The sequence below is a fragment of the Vulpes lagopus genome, chromosome 21 (genome assembly GCF_018345385.1).
Source record: "Vulpes lagopus strain Blue_001 chromosome 21, ASM1834538v1, whole genome shotgun sequence".
Lineage (NCBI taxonomy): Eukaryota > Metazoa > Chordata > Mammalia > Carnivora > Canidae > Vulpes > Vulpes lagopus.
The window spans coordinates 5,884,047-5,900,776 of record NC_054844.1 but is presented as its reverse complement, the minus strand read 5'-3'; the positions used below and the strand labels follow the sequence as shown (position 1 = coordinate 5,900,776).

General features: G+C 34.8%; 1 protein-coding gene across 1 annotated transcript in view; it reads right to left on the bottom strand.

Annotated features, from left to right (window-relative positions):
• Positions 1–12,851, bottom strand: part of GALNT8 (polypeptide N-acetylgalactosaminyltransferase 8) — a 68,449-nt gene extending 55,598 nt beyond the window's left edge. Inside the window, exon 1 of the mRNA XM_041736396.1 lies at positions 12,674–12,851. Coding sequence (XP_041592330.1) covers positions 12,674–12,851 — 178 coding nt within the window. The remainder of the gene's footprint in view (positions 1–12,673) is intronic.
• Positions 12,852–16,730: the final 3,879 nt, after the last annotated feature.

Genomic DNA, 16,730 nt, shown 5'->3' with positions numbered 1-16,730 from the left:
TAAAACTCACTTTAAAGATGATCTTTCCTATCAATAGTCAAGAGACAAGAGACAAGAGACAAATCTCCTCCACCATAGCAACAGAGGGGAAAGAATCATACTGCAGAATTAGCATCATAAAACCTAATTCATTTGTATATAATTAAGAGTGTGAATTAGGAAGAGTCAATGACAGAGTCAATATAATTGATAAACATTTAACTTGAAAAATGGCAGAATAACAGAACTCTTTGCATAATCCATCATCCCTAAGTACCTATAAAAGAACAGGGTTGGCCCAAAGGGGAAAAAATATCCTGGAAATAGGCCCATATAGATAACCGAACAAAGTAGCAAAAAAAGAGAACTGGGACCACAATCAAAACATGTTTTTTGTTTTTTGTTTGTTTGGGGTTTTTTGTTTGTTTGTTTTCCACACCTGGTTGTGAGTTTTTTCAGTGATCTAGCAGGGTATCTTTGCTATTACCATCAGAACTAGGGTAGACACAGTATGTAATTTGCAGTTCACCACTGGATGTGAACTCCACGCAGCACATGATAGTTCCCTGAGCTGAGGAGTCAGAGAATAGAGTATGGGAGGTACTAAAACATCTGAAAATTTCAGTGCAGGGTACCAAAATTCAAGGAGCTATACAGAAAGTGGGAGCTTTCTGAGTATTCCCTCTGGTTTTCAGACGAGATAAGCTGAGTGGGCAAGAAAGAAATTCCACAAAGTCTAGTCTACAGCAAGAGTTGAGAGCAAAACAGATACTGGAGGTACAGTCTTTGGGGACACAGGAGTTCTGGCTGAGTCATGATGGAGAGATCTTACTGAATATCCTGGGTGTTCTGCTAAGACACCAAGAAGACCACTGCTTAGGAGTAAGGACTTATGCCCTAGAGTTAAGGAGCACTCTAAAACTGCTCTAATAAAGTCTAAAAGCAAGTCTTAACAGCTTCAAAATAAGTAACCAGTATATTAATAGCCAAAACAAAACAACATTTTTTAAAGAAAGAAAATATAAACCAGATGCTTTACAAGTATTTATTCACAATGTCAAGGATACAATCACAAATTAATGGACATGTGACGAAGTAAGATGTAATACATTAAAAAAGAAAATTAGTTGATAGACATTCACTAGATCCCCAGATGTGGTCATTAAAAAACAAAGTCTTTAAAGAGGCTACTATTTAAACTTTCAATGACTTAAAGAAAAAGATGGAAGTAATGATTGGTGAGATGGAGAAATCTCAAAGAAAAACTAGAAACTCTAATAAAGAGCCAAATGGGAAGTCTAGAGTTGAAATTCACAGTAGTAATTTTTAATTAAAGATTTACTGGATAAAAAGTTAGCAGACTGGCAACCTCAGACCAAAAGATCATGAACTTTAAGATCTATCAATAGAAATTATCCAATGTGTAGTAAAAAGAGACCAAATGATTTTTTAAAGTAGACTCAGTGAATTGTGGGACATCAAACAGCCTAATTATAACTATAGTCAGAAGGATAGCAGGGAAATATTGAGACAGAAAAAAAAATAAAAGAAATAATTGAAAAAAAAAGTCAAATTTAATGAAAACTACAAATCTGCAAATATAAGTGTCTTTTTAGCAGAGTATATTTTTTTTAAATACACATACCGGCACTACACAATTTTTGGAAACCAGTGAAAGGAATATTAAAAGCCATTGTAGGGGCAATAATATTAGTGACATGGAGACTAGAAGACAATGAAATGACATATTTAAAGAAGTGGGAGGAAGTATTTAATTGACATATTATCATACATCAGGCAAAAATACTTTTCAAAAATAAACACATTGTTGGATAAATGAAAGCTGAATCAATGCCTTCCACTACAACAAACACTAAAGAAAATTCTTCACACCTAAATTAATGTAACATTGTGTGTCAACTATACTTCAATAAAAAAAAAAAAGGAAAGAAAATTTTACAGACTAAAGGGAAGTGTCACTAGAAGGAACCTCTAATCTCTAAGAAGGAATGAGGAACACTAGAAATAGTAAAATTTTGGCTAAATATAAAAAACTGTTTTCTTCCTCTTTTAATCTTGAAAAACAAATGACTGTTTACAGCAGAAATAGTGACATAGTAAGGTGTAATTATAATGCATGTAGGAGTTAAATATGTAAATAATAGTACAAAGCATGAGGAGGTAGTGGAATTACACTGATGTGAGCTTCTACATTTTAAAAATATTAAATTTAAAATTATATAATAAAAAATACTAAAAAATTAAAAATAAATTAATAAAATAAAATTATATAATATCTAACAATTATATAGTATTTATCTAGATAGATAATTTAAGGATGAATATTTTAACCCCTGGAGCTACAAATAGAACATAATAGGAAAAAAATAGAGAAATTAAAACAAAATAATTTTAAAAATTAATCAAGCCAAAGAAAGATGAGAAAAAAGATAACAGAGGAACAAAAAACAGATGAGATAAATAGAAAACAAATAGCAAGACAGTAGATTCAAACTCAACCATATCAATAATTACATTTTACAAAAAGAGACTAAATACATCAATTAAAGGCAAAAATTGTTAGACTAACTCAGGTATTGCCAAACTATAATCCCAAGGCCAAATCCAGCCTGCCACCTATTTTTAAAAATAGATTTAATTTTTTAGAGCAGCTTTAGGTTTGCAAAAAAATTGGGCAGCATACAGAAAATTCCCATACACTCCTTATCCCTGCACACACATAAACTTCCTCCACAAGTTTATTTATTTATTTTTAAAGATTTTATTTATTTATTCATGAGATAGAGAGAGAGAGAGAGAGAGAGAGAGAGAGAGGCAGAGACACAGGCAGAGGGAGAAGCAGGCTCCATGTCGGGAGCCTGACATGGGACAAGATCTCAGGACTCCAGAGCAGGCGCTAAACCGCTGAGCCACCCAGGGATCCCCACCTCCACTAGTTTAATAGTGGAGGAATATCCTGCGCTAGTTTAAAATTTGTTTAAATCAATGAATGTACATTTACACATCATTATCTTTAAAATCAATAGTTTTTAATAGAGTTCACTGTTGATATTATACATTCTATGAATTTTGGCAGATATATTATGGCATGTCTTCACCATTATAGTGTCATTTAAAATGATTCCACTTCCCTAATCCTCTGTGTGTTGCCTATTTGTCTCTTCCACCAAACCCCGGCAATCTCTGATCTTTTTACTGTCTCCATGTTTTTGCCTTTTCCAGAATGTCATGTAGTTGGAGTCATAGACTATAAAGCACACTCAGATTGACTTCTTTCACTTAGTAAATGCATTTAAGGTTCTTCCCTGTCTTTTCATTGCTGGATAGCTCATTTATTCTTAGTGCTGAATAATAAATATTACATTGTTGGATATACACATTTTATTTATCCATTCATCTTTTTTTTTTTTAATTTTTATTTATTTATGATAGTCACACAGAGAGAGAGAGAGGCAGAGATACAGGCAGAGGGAGAAGCAAGCTCCATGCACCAGGAGCCTGACGTGGGATTCGATCCCGGGTCTCCAGGATCGCGCCCTGGGCCAAAGGCAGGCGCCAAACCGCTGCGCCACCCAGGGATCCCTATCCATTCATCTTCTAAAGGACATCTTGGTTGCTTCCAAGTTTTGGCAATTGTGAATAAAGATTTTTGTGTGGACAGAAATTTTAACTCATTTGGGTTACTTGTTTAGGAATGCAATTACTGGATAATATGTAGAGAGTATATTTAGTTTTCTAAGAAACTGCCCATTGTCTTCCGAAGTAGCTATACCATTTCACATTTCCACTAGCACTGAATGAGAGTTCCTATTGTTCCACATCCTAATCAGCATTTGGTGTTGACAGTGTTTCAGATTTCAGCTATTCTAATAAGTGTGTGATGGTATTTTGTTGTTTTAATTTGCGATTCCCTAATGCATATGAATGTTAAGTATCTTTTCAGATGTTTATTTACCATCTGTTCAGTTCTTTTGTCCATTTTGTTTGAAGATTTTATTTATTTGAGAGGGACAGAGAGAAAGTATGAGCTGGAGGGAGGGGCAGAAGGTTAAGCACAGTCCCCACTGAAGCAAAAAGCCCAACGTGGATGGAACTGGAGGGTTATGCTGAGTGAAATAAGTCAATTGGAGAAGGACAAACATTATATATTCTCATTCATTTGGGGAATATAAATAATAGTGAAAGGGAATAGAAGGGAAGGGAGAAGAAATGGGTAGGAAATATCAGAAAGGGAGACAGAACATAAAGACTCCTAACTCTGGGAAACGAACTAGGGGTGGTGGAAGGGGAGGAGGGCGGGGGGTGGGGGAGAATGGGTGATGGGCACTGAGCGGGGCACTTGATGGGATGAACACTGGGTGTTATTCTGTATGTTGGCAAATTGAACACCAATAAAAAATAAATTTATTATTTTAAAAAAACAACAACAACAAAAAGCCCAACGGGAGGCTTAATCCCAAGATCATGACTTGAGTTGAAGCCAGATACTTAACTGACTGAGCCACCTAAGTGCCCCTATCCATTTTTTAATAGGATTGCTTTTTTTCTTATTGTTGAATTTTAAGTGTATTTGAATATTTTGGATAACAAATTTTTTTATCAGATGTGTCTTTGCAAATATTTTCTCCCAGTCTGTGGCTTATCTTCTTCTTCTCTTGACACCATCTTTTCCAGAACAGAATTGTTTAATTTTAATGAAGTCCAGCTTATCAATTATTTCTTTCATGTATCATGCTTTGATGTTGTATTTAAAGGTTGATCACCCAACCCAGGATCATCTAGGTTTTCTCATATCTTCTAGCAGTTTTATAGATTTGTATTTTGTATTTAGGCCCATAATTTATCTTGAGTTAATTTTTGGATGGATGGATTTTTGGATTTGGTGGATGTAAGCTCTATAAATACACTTTTTTAAAAAATGTGAATGGCCTGTTGTTCTAGTGTCATTTGTTGAAAAGATTATTATTTCTTCATTATATTGCCTTTGTTCCTTTGTCAAAGATCAGTTGATTGTATTCATGTGGGTCTATTTCTGAGCTCTCTGTTCTGATCCATCAATCTATTTGTTCTTTTGCCACTATCACATTGTCTTGATTACTGTAGCTTTATAAGTAAGTCTTCAAGTCAGGTAGTATCAATTCTCCAACTTTCTTCTTACTGCATTGGCTAATCTGGGTGTTTTGCCTCTCCATAAACCCTTCAGAATTAGTTTGTCAATATCCACAAAATAACTTGGTATTTTAGTCAAGAGCACGGAATCTATACATAAAGTTGAGTACTGGCATCTTAACAATATTAGGTCTTTGATCTACGAACATGAAATATCTCTCCATTTATTTAGTTCTTTGATATTGTACATCAGAGTTCTGTGGTTTTCATCATAGAGATTGTGTACATATTTGTTAGATCTATACTGAAGTATTTAATTTTGGTGGGTTCTAATGTAGTGGTATTATGGTTTTATTTTTTTTTTTTTACATATTTTTAAATTGGAGTTCAGTTTGCCAACATATAGCATAACACCCAGTGCTCATCCCATCAAGTACCTCCCTTAGTGCCCAGATGGGTCACCCAGTCACCCCCACCCCCCGCCCACCTCCCTTTCCACCACCCCTTGTTCGTTTCCCAGAGTTAGGAGTCTCTCATATTCTGTCTTCCTTTCTGATATTTCCCACTCATTTTTTCTCCTTTCCCCTTTATTCCCTTTCACTATTTTTTATATTCTCCAAATGAATGAGACCATATAATGTTTGTCCTTCTACAATTGACTTATTTCACTCAGCATAATACCCTCCAGTTCCATCCACATCGAAGCAAATGGTGGGTATTTGTCGTTTCTAATGGCTGAGTAATATTCCATTGTATACATAGACCACAGCTTCTTTATCCATTCATCTTTCGATGGACACCGAGGCTCCTTCCACAGTTTGGCTATTGTGGACATTGCTGATAGAAACATCGGGGTGCAGGTGTCCCGGTATTTCATTGCATCTGTATCTTTGGGGTAAATCCCTAGCAGTGCAATTGCTGGGTCGTAGGGCAGGTCTATTTTTTAACTCTTTGAGGAATCTCCACACAGTTTTCCAGAGTGGCTGCACCAATTCACATTCCCACCAACAGTGCAAGAGGGTTCCCCTTTCTCCACATCCTCTCCAACATTTGTTGTTTCCTGCCTTGTTAATGTTCCCCATTCTCACTGGTGTGAGGTGGTATCTCATTGTGGGTTTGATTTGTATTTCCCTGATGGCAAGTGATGCGGAGCATTTCCTCACGTGCTTGTTGGCCATGTCTATGTCTTCCTCTGTGAGATTTCTGTTCATGTATTTTGCCCATTTCATGATTGGGTTGTTTGTTTCTTTGGTGTTGAGTTTAATAAATGTGAGACAAGATTCCATCAAAATCCTAGAGGAGAACACAGGCAACACCATTTTTGAACTTGGCCACAGTAACTTCTTGCAAGATACATCCATGAAGGCAAGAGAAACAAAAGCAAAAATGAACTACTGGGACTTCATCAAGATAAGAAGCTTTTGCACAGCAAAATAAACAGTCAACAAAACTAAAAGACAACTAAAAAAAAAAAAACTAAAAGACAACCTACAGAATGGGAGAAGATATTTGCAAATGACATATCAGATAAAGGACTAGTATCCAAGATCTATGGTTTTATTTCTAATCCCAATTGTTCATTGCCAGTATATAGGAGAACCATTGACTTTTGTATATATTAACCTTGTATGCTGTGACCTTGTTAGAACTTCTTAGTTCCAGGTAGTTTTTTGTTGATTTGGGGATATTTTCTACATAGACAATAACATCACTTCTGAGCAAATAGTTTTATTTCTTCCTTCCAAAACTGTGATTCTTTTATTTCCTTTTCTTGTCTTATGCCTTAGTTGCACTTCCAGTACTGTGTTAAGAAGAAGTAGTGAGAGGGGACATTCTTGTTTTGTTCTTAGTAGGAAAGCTCCTAGTTTCTCACCATTAAGTATGATGTTAGCTTCAGAGATTTGGTAAATGTTCTATATCAAATTGAGGAAAATCCTCTCTGTTCCTAGTTTTTATAGTATGGATATTGGATTTAGTCAAATGTATTATCTGCATCTATTGATATAATCACGTGATTTTTCTTCTTTAGATTATTAATATGAAGGATTACATTAAATATTTTAATGTTGAACCAGGCTTGAATATATGAGGTAAATCCAACTTGGTCATGGTGTATAATTATTTTTATACAATGCTGGATTCAATTTGTTAATATTTTATTGAAGATTTTTACATCACTGTTCATTGGTCTTCAGTTTTCTTGTCATGTCTTTGTCTGGTTTGAGTATTAGTGTAATACTAGCTTCAAAGAGTGAGTTAGGAAGTATTTTCTCTGCCCTTATCTTCTGGAAGAGATTGTAGAGAATTGGTATGACTTTTTTTCACTACTGTTTGATAGGATTCACAAGTGAACTGATCCAGATTTTGTGCTTTCTGTTTTGAAGGGTTGATAATCACTGATTCAATTTCTTTAATAGATATAGGCCCATTTTGATTGTGTACTTCTTGTGTGAGTTTTGGCTGATCACGTCTTTCAAAGAATTGGTCCATTTCGGCTAGGTTATTAAATTTGTGGGCATAAAGTTATTCATTCATAGTATCCCTTTATTATCCTTTGAATATTTATGGAACCTATAGTGATGTCCCCACTTTCATTTTTTATATTGTTAGTGTCTTCTCTTTTTTACCAAGCCTGTATAGAAGCTTATCAACTTTGTTAGTCTAAAGCTAAGTATTAGCTTTTGATTTCATTGATTTTTCTATTGATTTCCTGTTCTCAATTTTACTTATTTCCTTTCTAATTTTGATTATTTCTTTCCTTCTACTTCTTTCAGATCTAAATTACTCTTCTTTTTCTTGCTTTCTAAGGTGGAAACTTATATTATTGATTTTAGGTCTATTGATTTAAGTCTTTTTTTCTAATATGTGTTTTCAATGTTATCCATTTCCCACTAAGCATTACTTTCATTGCCATTTTACAACTTTGATAAATTACATTTTCATTTTAACTTAGTTCAAAGTATTTTTAAATTGCACTTGAGATTTCATTTTTGACCCCTGTGTTATTCAGAAGAATGTTGTTTAATCTCCATGTATGTAGGAATTTTCCAGCGTTCTTTCTATTTTAATTCCATTTTGGTCTAAGAGCATGTATTGCACAGTTTCTATTCTTTTAAATGTGTGAAGGTTAGTTTTATGGCCCAAAATGTGGTCTACCTTGGTAAATGTTCCATGTGAACTTGAAAAGAATGAATATTCTGCTGGTTTTGAATGAAGTATTCTATAAATGTCAATCATATCCAGTTGATTGATGGTATTGAGCTCAACTATCTCATGACTGTTGCCTGCCTGCTAGATCTGTTCAGTATATACAGAGGGGTGCTGAAGTCTCCAAGTATAAGAGTGGATTCATCTATTTCTCCTTGCAGTTCTATCAGTTTTTACCTCTTGCAAATTGACACTTGCTGTTAGATGCATACATATTAAGCATTGTTATGTCTTCTTTAAGAATTGACCCTTTTATCATTATGTAATGCCCCTCCTTATTTCTGCTAATTTTCCTTATCCTGAAGTCTGCTCTTATAACTACTCTAGTTTTCTTTTATTAGTGTTAGAATGATGTATTTTCTGCATCCTTATGCTTTTAATATATGTGCATTTTTACATTTAGAGTGGATTTCTTGTAGACAACATAAGGTCTAGTTTTTTATCTACCTCTTACAATCTGTTTTTCACTGTTATACTTAGGCCACTGATGTTTAAGATGACTATTGATACATTTGGATTAATAACTCCCATATTTGCTAATATTTCCTACTTATTGGCCTTGTTATTTGTTCCTATTTTTGCCTTCCCCTCTTTTTATGCCTTTTGTGGTTCTTTAAAAAGATTTTATTTGTATATTTGAGAGAGAAAAAGAGCAAGGAGAGGGGCAGAGGGAGATGAAGAAACTCCCCACCAAACAGAGAGCCTGAAATGGGGTTGGAGAACCAGAGATCATGACCTGAGCCAAAGGCAGATGCTTAACCAACTAAGTCACCCAATTGCCCCTGCCTTTTGTGTTCAAACTGATCATTTTATATGACTCCATTTTCTTTCCTTTCTTAATATATCAATTATACCACTTTTTAAATTTTATTTTAGTTGTTCTAGAGTTTACAATATACATTTTCAACTAATCCAAATCCACTTTCAAATAACAGTATAATGTTTCACAGGTACTACAGGAACATTATAATAAAATATTCCAAATTCCTGTTTCCTATCCCTTGTATCATTATTGTCATTCATTTCACTTGTTCATAAGATATAATTATCGGGATGCCTGGGTGGCTCAGTGGTTGAGCATCTGCCTTCAGCTCAGGACATGATCCTGGTGTCCGAGGATCAAGTCCTACATTGGGCTCCCCACAGGGAGCCTGTGTCTCCTTCTATGTCTCTGCCTCTCTCTGTGTGTCTCTCATAAATGAATGAATGAATTAATTAATTAAATCTTTTTTAAAAATAAGATATAATTATCAAATAACATTGTTGCCATTGTTTAACAACTATTATCTGTTAGATCAATTAAGAATAAGAAAAATAAGTTTTTATTTTACCTTTATTTATGCCTTCTCTAATACTTTTCTTTACGTAGATCTTGATTTCTAACATATGTTCTTTCCTTCTCACTGAAAATCTTATAACTTTCTTGCAAGGCGGGTCTATTGGAACAAATTCCTCAATTTTCATTTGTCTGAAAATGTCCTTTTTTTCCCACTTTTGAAGAATAGTTTTGCAAGATGCAGAATTCTAGATTGGTGGAGTTTTCCTCTGACACTCTAAATACTCCACTGCACTCTTTTTGCTTGCATAATTTCTGAGGAAAATTCAGATGTAATTCCTATCTTCCCAAAGATAAGCACTGCCCCCCCCCCCCAACTTGCTTCTTTCAGTATTTTTTCTTCATCTTTAATTTTCTGAAGTTTGAATATGGGATGTCAAGGTGTACTTTTGGGGGGGGGTTGTTGTTGCTTTTGGGAAGTTTGGCATTTATCCTTTTCTGTGTTCTCTGAGCTTCTTGAATATGTGGTTTGATGTCTGCCATTAATTTGGGGGATTTTCAGTTGTTCTGTTCCTTTCTCTCTGTTTTCTCCTTCTGGTATTCCCATTATGTGTATGTTATACCTCACATATTGACCCACCATTCTTGAATATTCTACTCATTTTGTCAGTCTTTTTTCTCTTTGTTTTAAAGTTTCTATTGACATATTCTCCAACTCAGAGATTCTTCCTTAGCTGGGTCCAATCTACTAATGGGCCTATCAATGCATCTTTCATTTTTATTATAGTGGTTTTGATTTCTAACATTTCTTTTTTATTATTTCTTAGGATCTCCATCTCTCCGCTTATGTTACCCATCTATTCTTGTTTTTTTTTTTTTTTTGTCTACTTTGTCCATTAGTGAGCCTGCCATATTAATTATAGTTATTTTAAATTCCTGGTCTGATCATTCCAACTGATATTCCAAGGAATATCATTCCTTGATATTTCTGAGGCTTATGTTCTGAGGCTTTCTTTCCGCTTATGTTACCCATCTATTCTTGTTTTTTTTTTTTTTGTCTACTTTGTCCATTAGTGAGCCTGCCATATTAATTATAGTTATTTTAAATTCCTGGTCTGATCATTCCAACTGTTTTGATATTTCTGAGGCTAGCTATGGTGCTTTGCTCTCTTCAAACTATGCTTTTTGCTTTTTAATGTGCCTTGTAATTTTTTATTAAAATCTGTATGTAATGTACTGGGTAAAAAGAACCATGGTAGTGATGCGGTGATAAGGTGGTATAGGGGGAAAAGAAATATTATATAATATTATGATTAGGTTTCAATCTTTTAATGAACCTGTATCCAGGACTATGAACTTTACAAATGCTTCTCAGTTGCCCCCACACACTTAGGTGGAACAAGATAATTCAAAGGAGCTATAGTTGGGTATTTCCCTCCTCCCTCTAAGCAGGTTAGGCTCTGATAAAGCCCCATCAAGGTTAGGCTCTGGTAAAATAGTTTTTCTTGAAGGCAGTCTTGTTAAAAAGAAAAAGAATACTCTAGCATATGTCAAAATTATTTTCTCTTCCTATTGCTAGAAGCACAGATTTTTCTCTAATATTTACTGTGTAAATCTGGGCTCCTAGAGGTAAATAAAAGTGTGGGCACTCTCCTAAAACTGGACCCCCTAAGGAGTTTTTAACCTCAGAATTGTTCATATTGGGCCTCTAGTAATTCATCAATTACAGTTTAGGTTTTCCCATCCCAGAACTGATTCCTGAGGAGTTTCTTCTCCACTAAGTTGTGATTCTCTGTATCTGTCTCTTTAATTTGGCAGTGGTTTGGCCAATGATCTCAATTCTCTGAAGGATCTGAGAAGAGTTGTTCATTTTCATTTTAATCAACTTTTTATTTGTTGTTAGGACAAAATAACTTCCAAGTTTGACTGGAAACCAGAAACCCCATCTATTTTTGTAAATTTTGGTGGAATACATAAATGGATTGGCTGCTTTTTAGCACATTGAACACTTTTGACAAAAATGGTAAAACCTACAAAGCCTAAAATATTTACTATCTAGCCCTTTGCAGAAAAATTTTGCTGACTCTTGGACTATTAGATGAGATTAAAAGGCAGAACTCAACTATATTCTGTCTCCAGAAGACACATTTTAAGCATAAAGACATAAATATGTTGAGAAACAAAAATCAGAAAAAGAAATACTTTGCAATAATAAGCATAAGAGAACTTGTGTGGCTATATTAATAATATCAGACAAGAAAGTCTTCCAAACAAGGTGTATTACCAGATATAAAGGAGAAATTTCTAAAATAGTAAAATAGTCAATCAACCAGAAAGACATAGTAATCCTAAATGTTTATGAAACTTATAATGAAGTATCAAAATACATAATGCAAAAAGTATCAGAACTAAAGATAAAGAGGCAAATATACAATTCTGAAAAGAATAAGTCATAAAACAATTAGAATGAAAAGTTAGTAAGTGGATTTGCTTCCTATTGCTGCATAACAAATCGACCCAAAATTAGTGGCTTAAAACAAGACAGTTTTGTAGGTTAGAAGCCAAGGTGAACCTAAACGGGTTCTTCCCTATGTCTCACAAGGCCAAAATCAAGGTATCAGCTAATTTGGGCTCTGTAGCCTCTAGGGAAGAATTCATGTCTAAGGACCTCTAAATCATTAGTAGAATTCAATTCCTTGTAATCATAGCCTGTTTGTTGGTTGTTAGCCAGGGCCACTCTCAGCTCCTAGAAGCTACCTACATTCCTTGCCGCTTGGCTCCCTCCACCTTCAAAGTCAACAAACATGCATCACATCTTCCTCATGCTCAAAATCTGACTTCTTTCTCTGCTACCAGCCAGAGAAAACTGCTTTTAAACAGAAGTTTATTAACAAGTATACCTCTTGGGAAGATACATGAAGGAAATAAATAACTCTCAATGTTTTGGCTTAGAACTCAAGTTTAAATATCACCTTCAGCTAAAAACCAAGCAAGAAGGCCATAGGGAGTCCAGTTTGGGGATTGATCAGGAAAAGTGTGGTAAATAAAAGTAAGATTTTCTGTGCATATTTAAATTGGCACCTTCTCCATTGATGGGTCTCTTGTCATCTTTCTCTTCCAGGTACCCATAGCTCTCCACCAGGTGCCTCCGCAACAATGAAGCACTCTGGCCAGTGGGCGAGGTACTGTAAGTAACAAGGAATCCCATAAGTTTCTGTAAGTGGATCCAAGTTAATGTTGCTGAAGCGGAACAGGTCATCGCACGTGAAGGCCGGGAGCGTGGTCATCGCGCCGCCGCCGCCGAAGTCAGCTCCCTGCGACCCCGCGCACGCCCTGCTGGAAAATGTACTTCTTTTCTTATTTAAAAAATTTTTTACTTAGTTTTGAACATAAATACTCAATTCTTTTTTTTTTTTTTTTTGCTTTTTCTTTTTTTTAATACTCAATTCTTATTGAGGAACAACTTTTGCTTGGATCTTTGACACAGAAAATACATAAATGTATATATGTATTCATGCAAAAAGTTGTTTATAATTTCAGTGGATTGATGAGTCTCTGTCCTTAAATTTCAGGCTCATCCTTCTTTTCTCACTTCACCAGGCCCATGCTGGTAATAGGGTTTTATCACCATTATACTCTGACAATGGTCTTTAAAAATAATAAAGACAATGGTCTTTAATAGCATTACTGCTTAAAAATTTTTATTTGTTATTATTTATTAGTTTTATTATTATAAAAGTAAAAAAATGCTCATGGTAGACAGTTTAAAAAATAAAAAGTCAAACGTTTAAAACACCTGTAGTCCTAATACTTGGGGAGAACCAGAGGAAACCTTTTGATCATGTCCTTCCACTTACTTTTTTCTTTATGTTTAATTGAAATAGAGTTGACATATACAAAATTGTATTAATTTTGGTGTACAACAGTTATTTTACAATTTGTACATTATGAAATGCTCACAATAAGTATAGTCCTTTTTAGTTACTTTCTAAAACATTTTTACATCAAAAACGAGATCATGTGAAATTTTGACTTGCTTTTTTTTTTTTTTTAAGATTTTATTTGTTTGAGAGTGAGCAAGAGAGAGCACAAACAGGGGCAGAGGGAGGAGAAGCAGGTTCCCTGCTTGGGGAGGGACGAACATGGGGCTCCATGAACATGGGGCTCCATCTTAGGACCCTTGAGATCATGACCTGAGCTGAAGGCAGAGGCTTAACCAGTTGAGCCACCCAGAGGCCCCAGTTTTTTAAAATTTAATGATATATTTGAATATCTTTCCATGTCACTGAATATTCTTCAAAAGCATTGTTTTGAATGGTAAATAAAATTTTATCACAAGCATTCATCCAAACCTTGATTATTGGCAGGTATTTTCAATTTTTTACTACTATGAACAATGCAACAATAAACATCTTTGAAACAAAATTTAAATCTTTGCCAAAATTGAAGACTATTTCCCTAAAGTGAGGTGTTACTTTCATATGTATTCCTAAATGGCTCTTCATTTCATTTTATATACCACCACCCCACTTTCCTAGCAGGATGGAAGATTAGTCATATCACCAATCTTTGCAAATTCTATTTATTATTGTTGTTACTGTCATCATTGTTGTTATTTATTAATATGCTAGGTGGGAAGTACTGTTATTTACATTTCTATTTTTTTGCTTATTAATTATATTGACCTTTTCATAGGCTTATTAGTCGAATATCTTTCTGCTTTTTGGATATTTCCACGTGGATATTCCACTCACATCTCCAATTTAATACATACAAAAGTTAGTTCACCTTCTTCCTCTTGTAAATCTACTGTTCTTCCAATGTTCCATGCCTTGATTAATAATAGTACCACTACCCAACCAGGTTTCCAAGAATCATTGATTCTTCCCTTCAACCTTCACAACCAATTCATGAACAAGATGTGTCCATTGATCTTCCTAATTATCTTCTAAGCTAATCCACTTCTGTCTCTTCACTCTTCTCAGTTATCAGGATATCTTGCTTAGATGACTTCCTCAGAACGAGCTGTTCTCCTGCTTTTAGTTGCATTCCCCTCTGACCCCTCTACAGGGTGCAGTCAGAATGATCTTTCCAAAACACAAATCATGCATTGCTATTTTGCTTCCAGTCCTTCTGTAGCTTCTATTTCTAGCTGGATGAAGTCCAAGTGTCAACATGTTATACAAAGCCTGCATGACTACTAACCTCTGCTATTTGTGCAGTCTTCTTTGTCTGATTCTGCTTAGAATGTCCTTCCCTGTTTCTTTAATTTCATTGTGTGGCAAAATCCTACTCATTCTACAAAGCCCAGTTTAAGCATCTCCTTCCTTTCCCCAACTCTCCATTCAGCCATGACAGTGCTCCCTGTGTGCCTATGGTGTATTGGTTGTATGTCTGAAAGAGCATCACACGGCTGTGTTTTAATTTATCTATTTACCTACCTGTCTTCCCAATGAGACTTTAGTTCCTTAAAGACAGAAAATATCTTGTCTCTGATTTACATAGCCTAGCATATAATTGGACATAGTAGGGTATAAATAAATACTGAATGAAAGAATTAATAAATAAACAAAGCAAACCAATGAACTGATGAATCTCCAAAATGTTTTTTTTCCAAGATTTTATTTATTTATTTTAGAGAGAAAAAGAGCAAGTATGAATAGGAGGAGGGGCAGAGGGAGAGAATCTTCAAGCAGAATCCCTGCTGAGGGTGGAGCCCAATGCAGGCTCCATCCAATGACCCATGAGATCATGACCCAAAGCCAAAAGCCAGAGTTGAAGGCTCAACTGACTGAGCCACCAAGGTACCCTTCCAAGATGTTTTATTAAAGAAATAAAATGTGTTACTTCTTTTTAAAAAAATCTCTTCTTTTATTTTATTTTAATTCAACAAAGACTTGAGTTCTGATGTACTTGGTAGAGGTGTCAGGGATTCCACAAAGAATAAGACAAAGTCCCTGCCTTCAAGGAGCTTACCTGTAGATATTACTTTTCCTTTAAAAAAAAAATGAAGTAGGAAAATGTGTCTCTATTTTTGACAGATACAACAGAACTTCCCACTATCAATTCATGAAAAAGAAAGCCAAGTTCACAGTTCTTCAGATTTGGATAACTGGGGCAATTTAAATAACATTTTTCCTGTTGATTTTACGACCACATAAAATCATGTGGTTATTACAATGAAAACAACAGAGAAAGTGTTCTAAATAACTAGTCAACTTTTGAGGACAGAGAAGGGAGAGGGAAAGTGAAGATTAGAATTAGGAAGAATATAATCTGGTCTAGGATCTTATTTATCCTACTATTACCTTAAGAAAGTGACTCATTTCCTAACTTTAATTTTACACAATTATAAACAGGGGATATCTATCACATATGTACCAGTAGTTTGTGTGCAGAAAGTGACAACCAGTTTTATTCCTATTGAGCATCAATGCCCAATATTTTGTATAAGTCATAAGAAAACATACCTTGCTTCCTAGGAGTCTGTGTATAGTCTATGAAGATAAGAAATAATAAAAGAAATAAATTGGTACTCTTCATTACTCTCAAACCTGGAAAGCTTGGAGAAAAATCATTTCTCATTTGTGTCTGAGTTTTATGGTTGGCTTTTCGCACATTGGGGACCTAAGAAGGAAAAAAAATGACATTTTGCTGATGGTTTATTACATTGCCAACACTCCAATTGTTCTTTATTAGATACCATCAAAAATATCTTCTGCTATTGATTGCCTTCTCTTTTTGGCCTTTCAAATCCTTCAACTTTGCCCTTTATAATGCCAGTATCAAAATTCAAAAATAGGCAACAGTTGGCTTTTTTATGTAGTGATCACTTTTTTTGTCAGTTAGAGGCCAGCTCTCTAAAGGCAAGTATCTAGTCATGAAACATTTGCTGTAGCACTACTGGTAATAGCTGAAGATAGATCAATAGTGAAAATGAGCACCTTCTCTGAAGCTCATAATTAAAACTTCCAAAAATTGTTTCATAGTGAAATAATTTTCTAAGCATTGTCCCTCAAATATTGATTTGCCATATCTGTAATGTTAAGGCCACCTCCTTGAGGAAGAGTAACTTATCTAACAAATCATCCACTCTTTATCCTTGTGATAAGTATTTCTGAGTACCTACAGTACATAG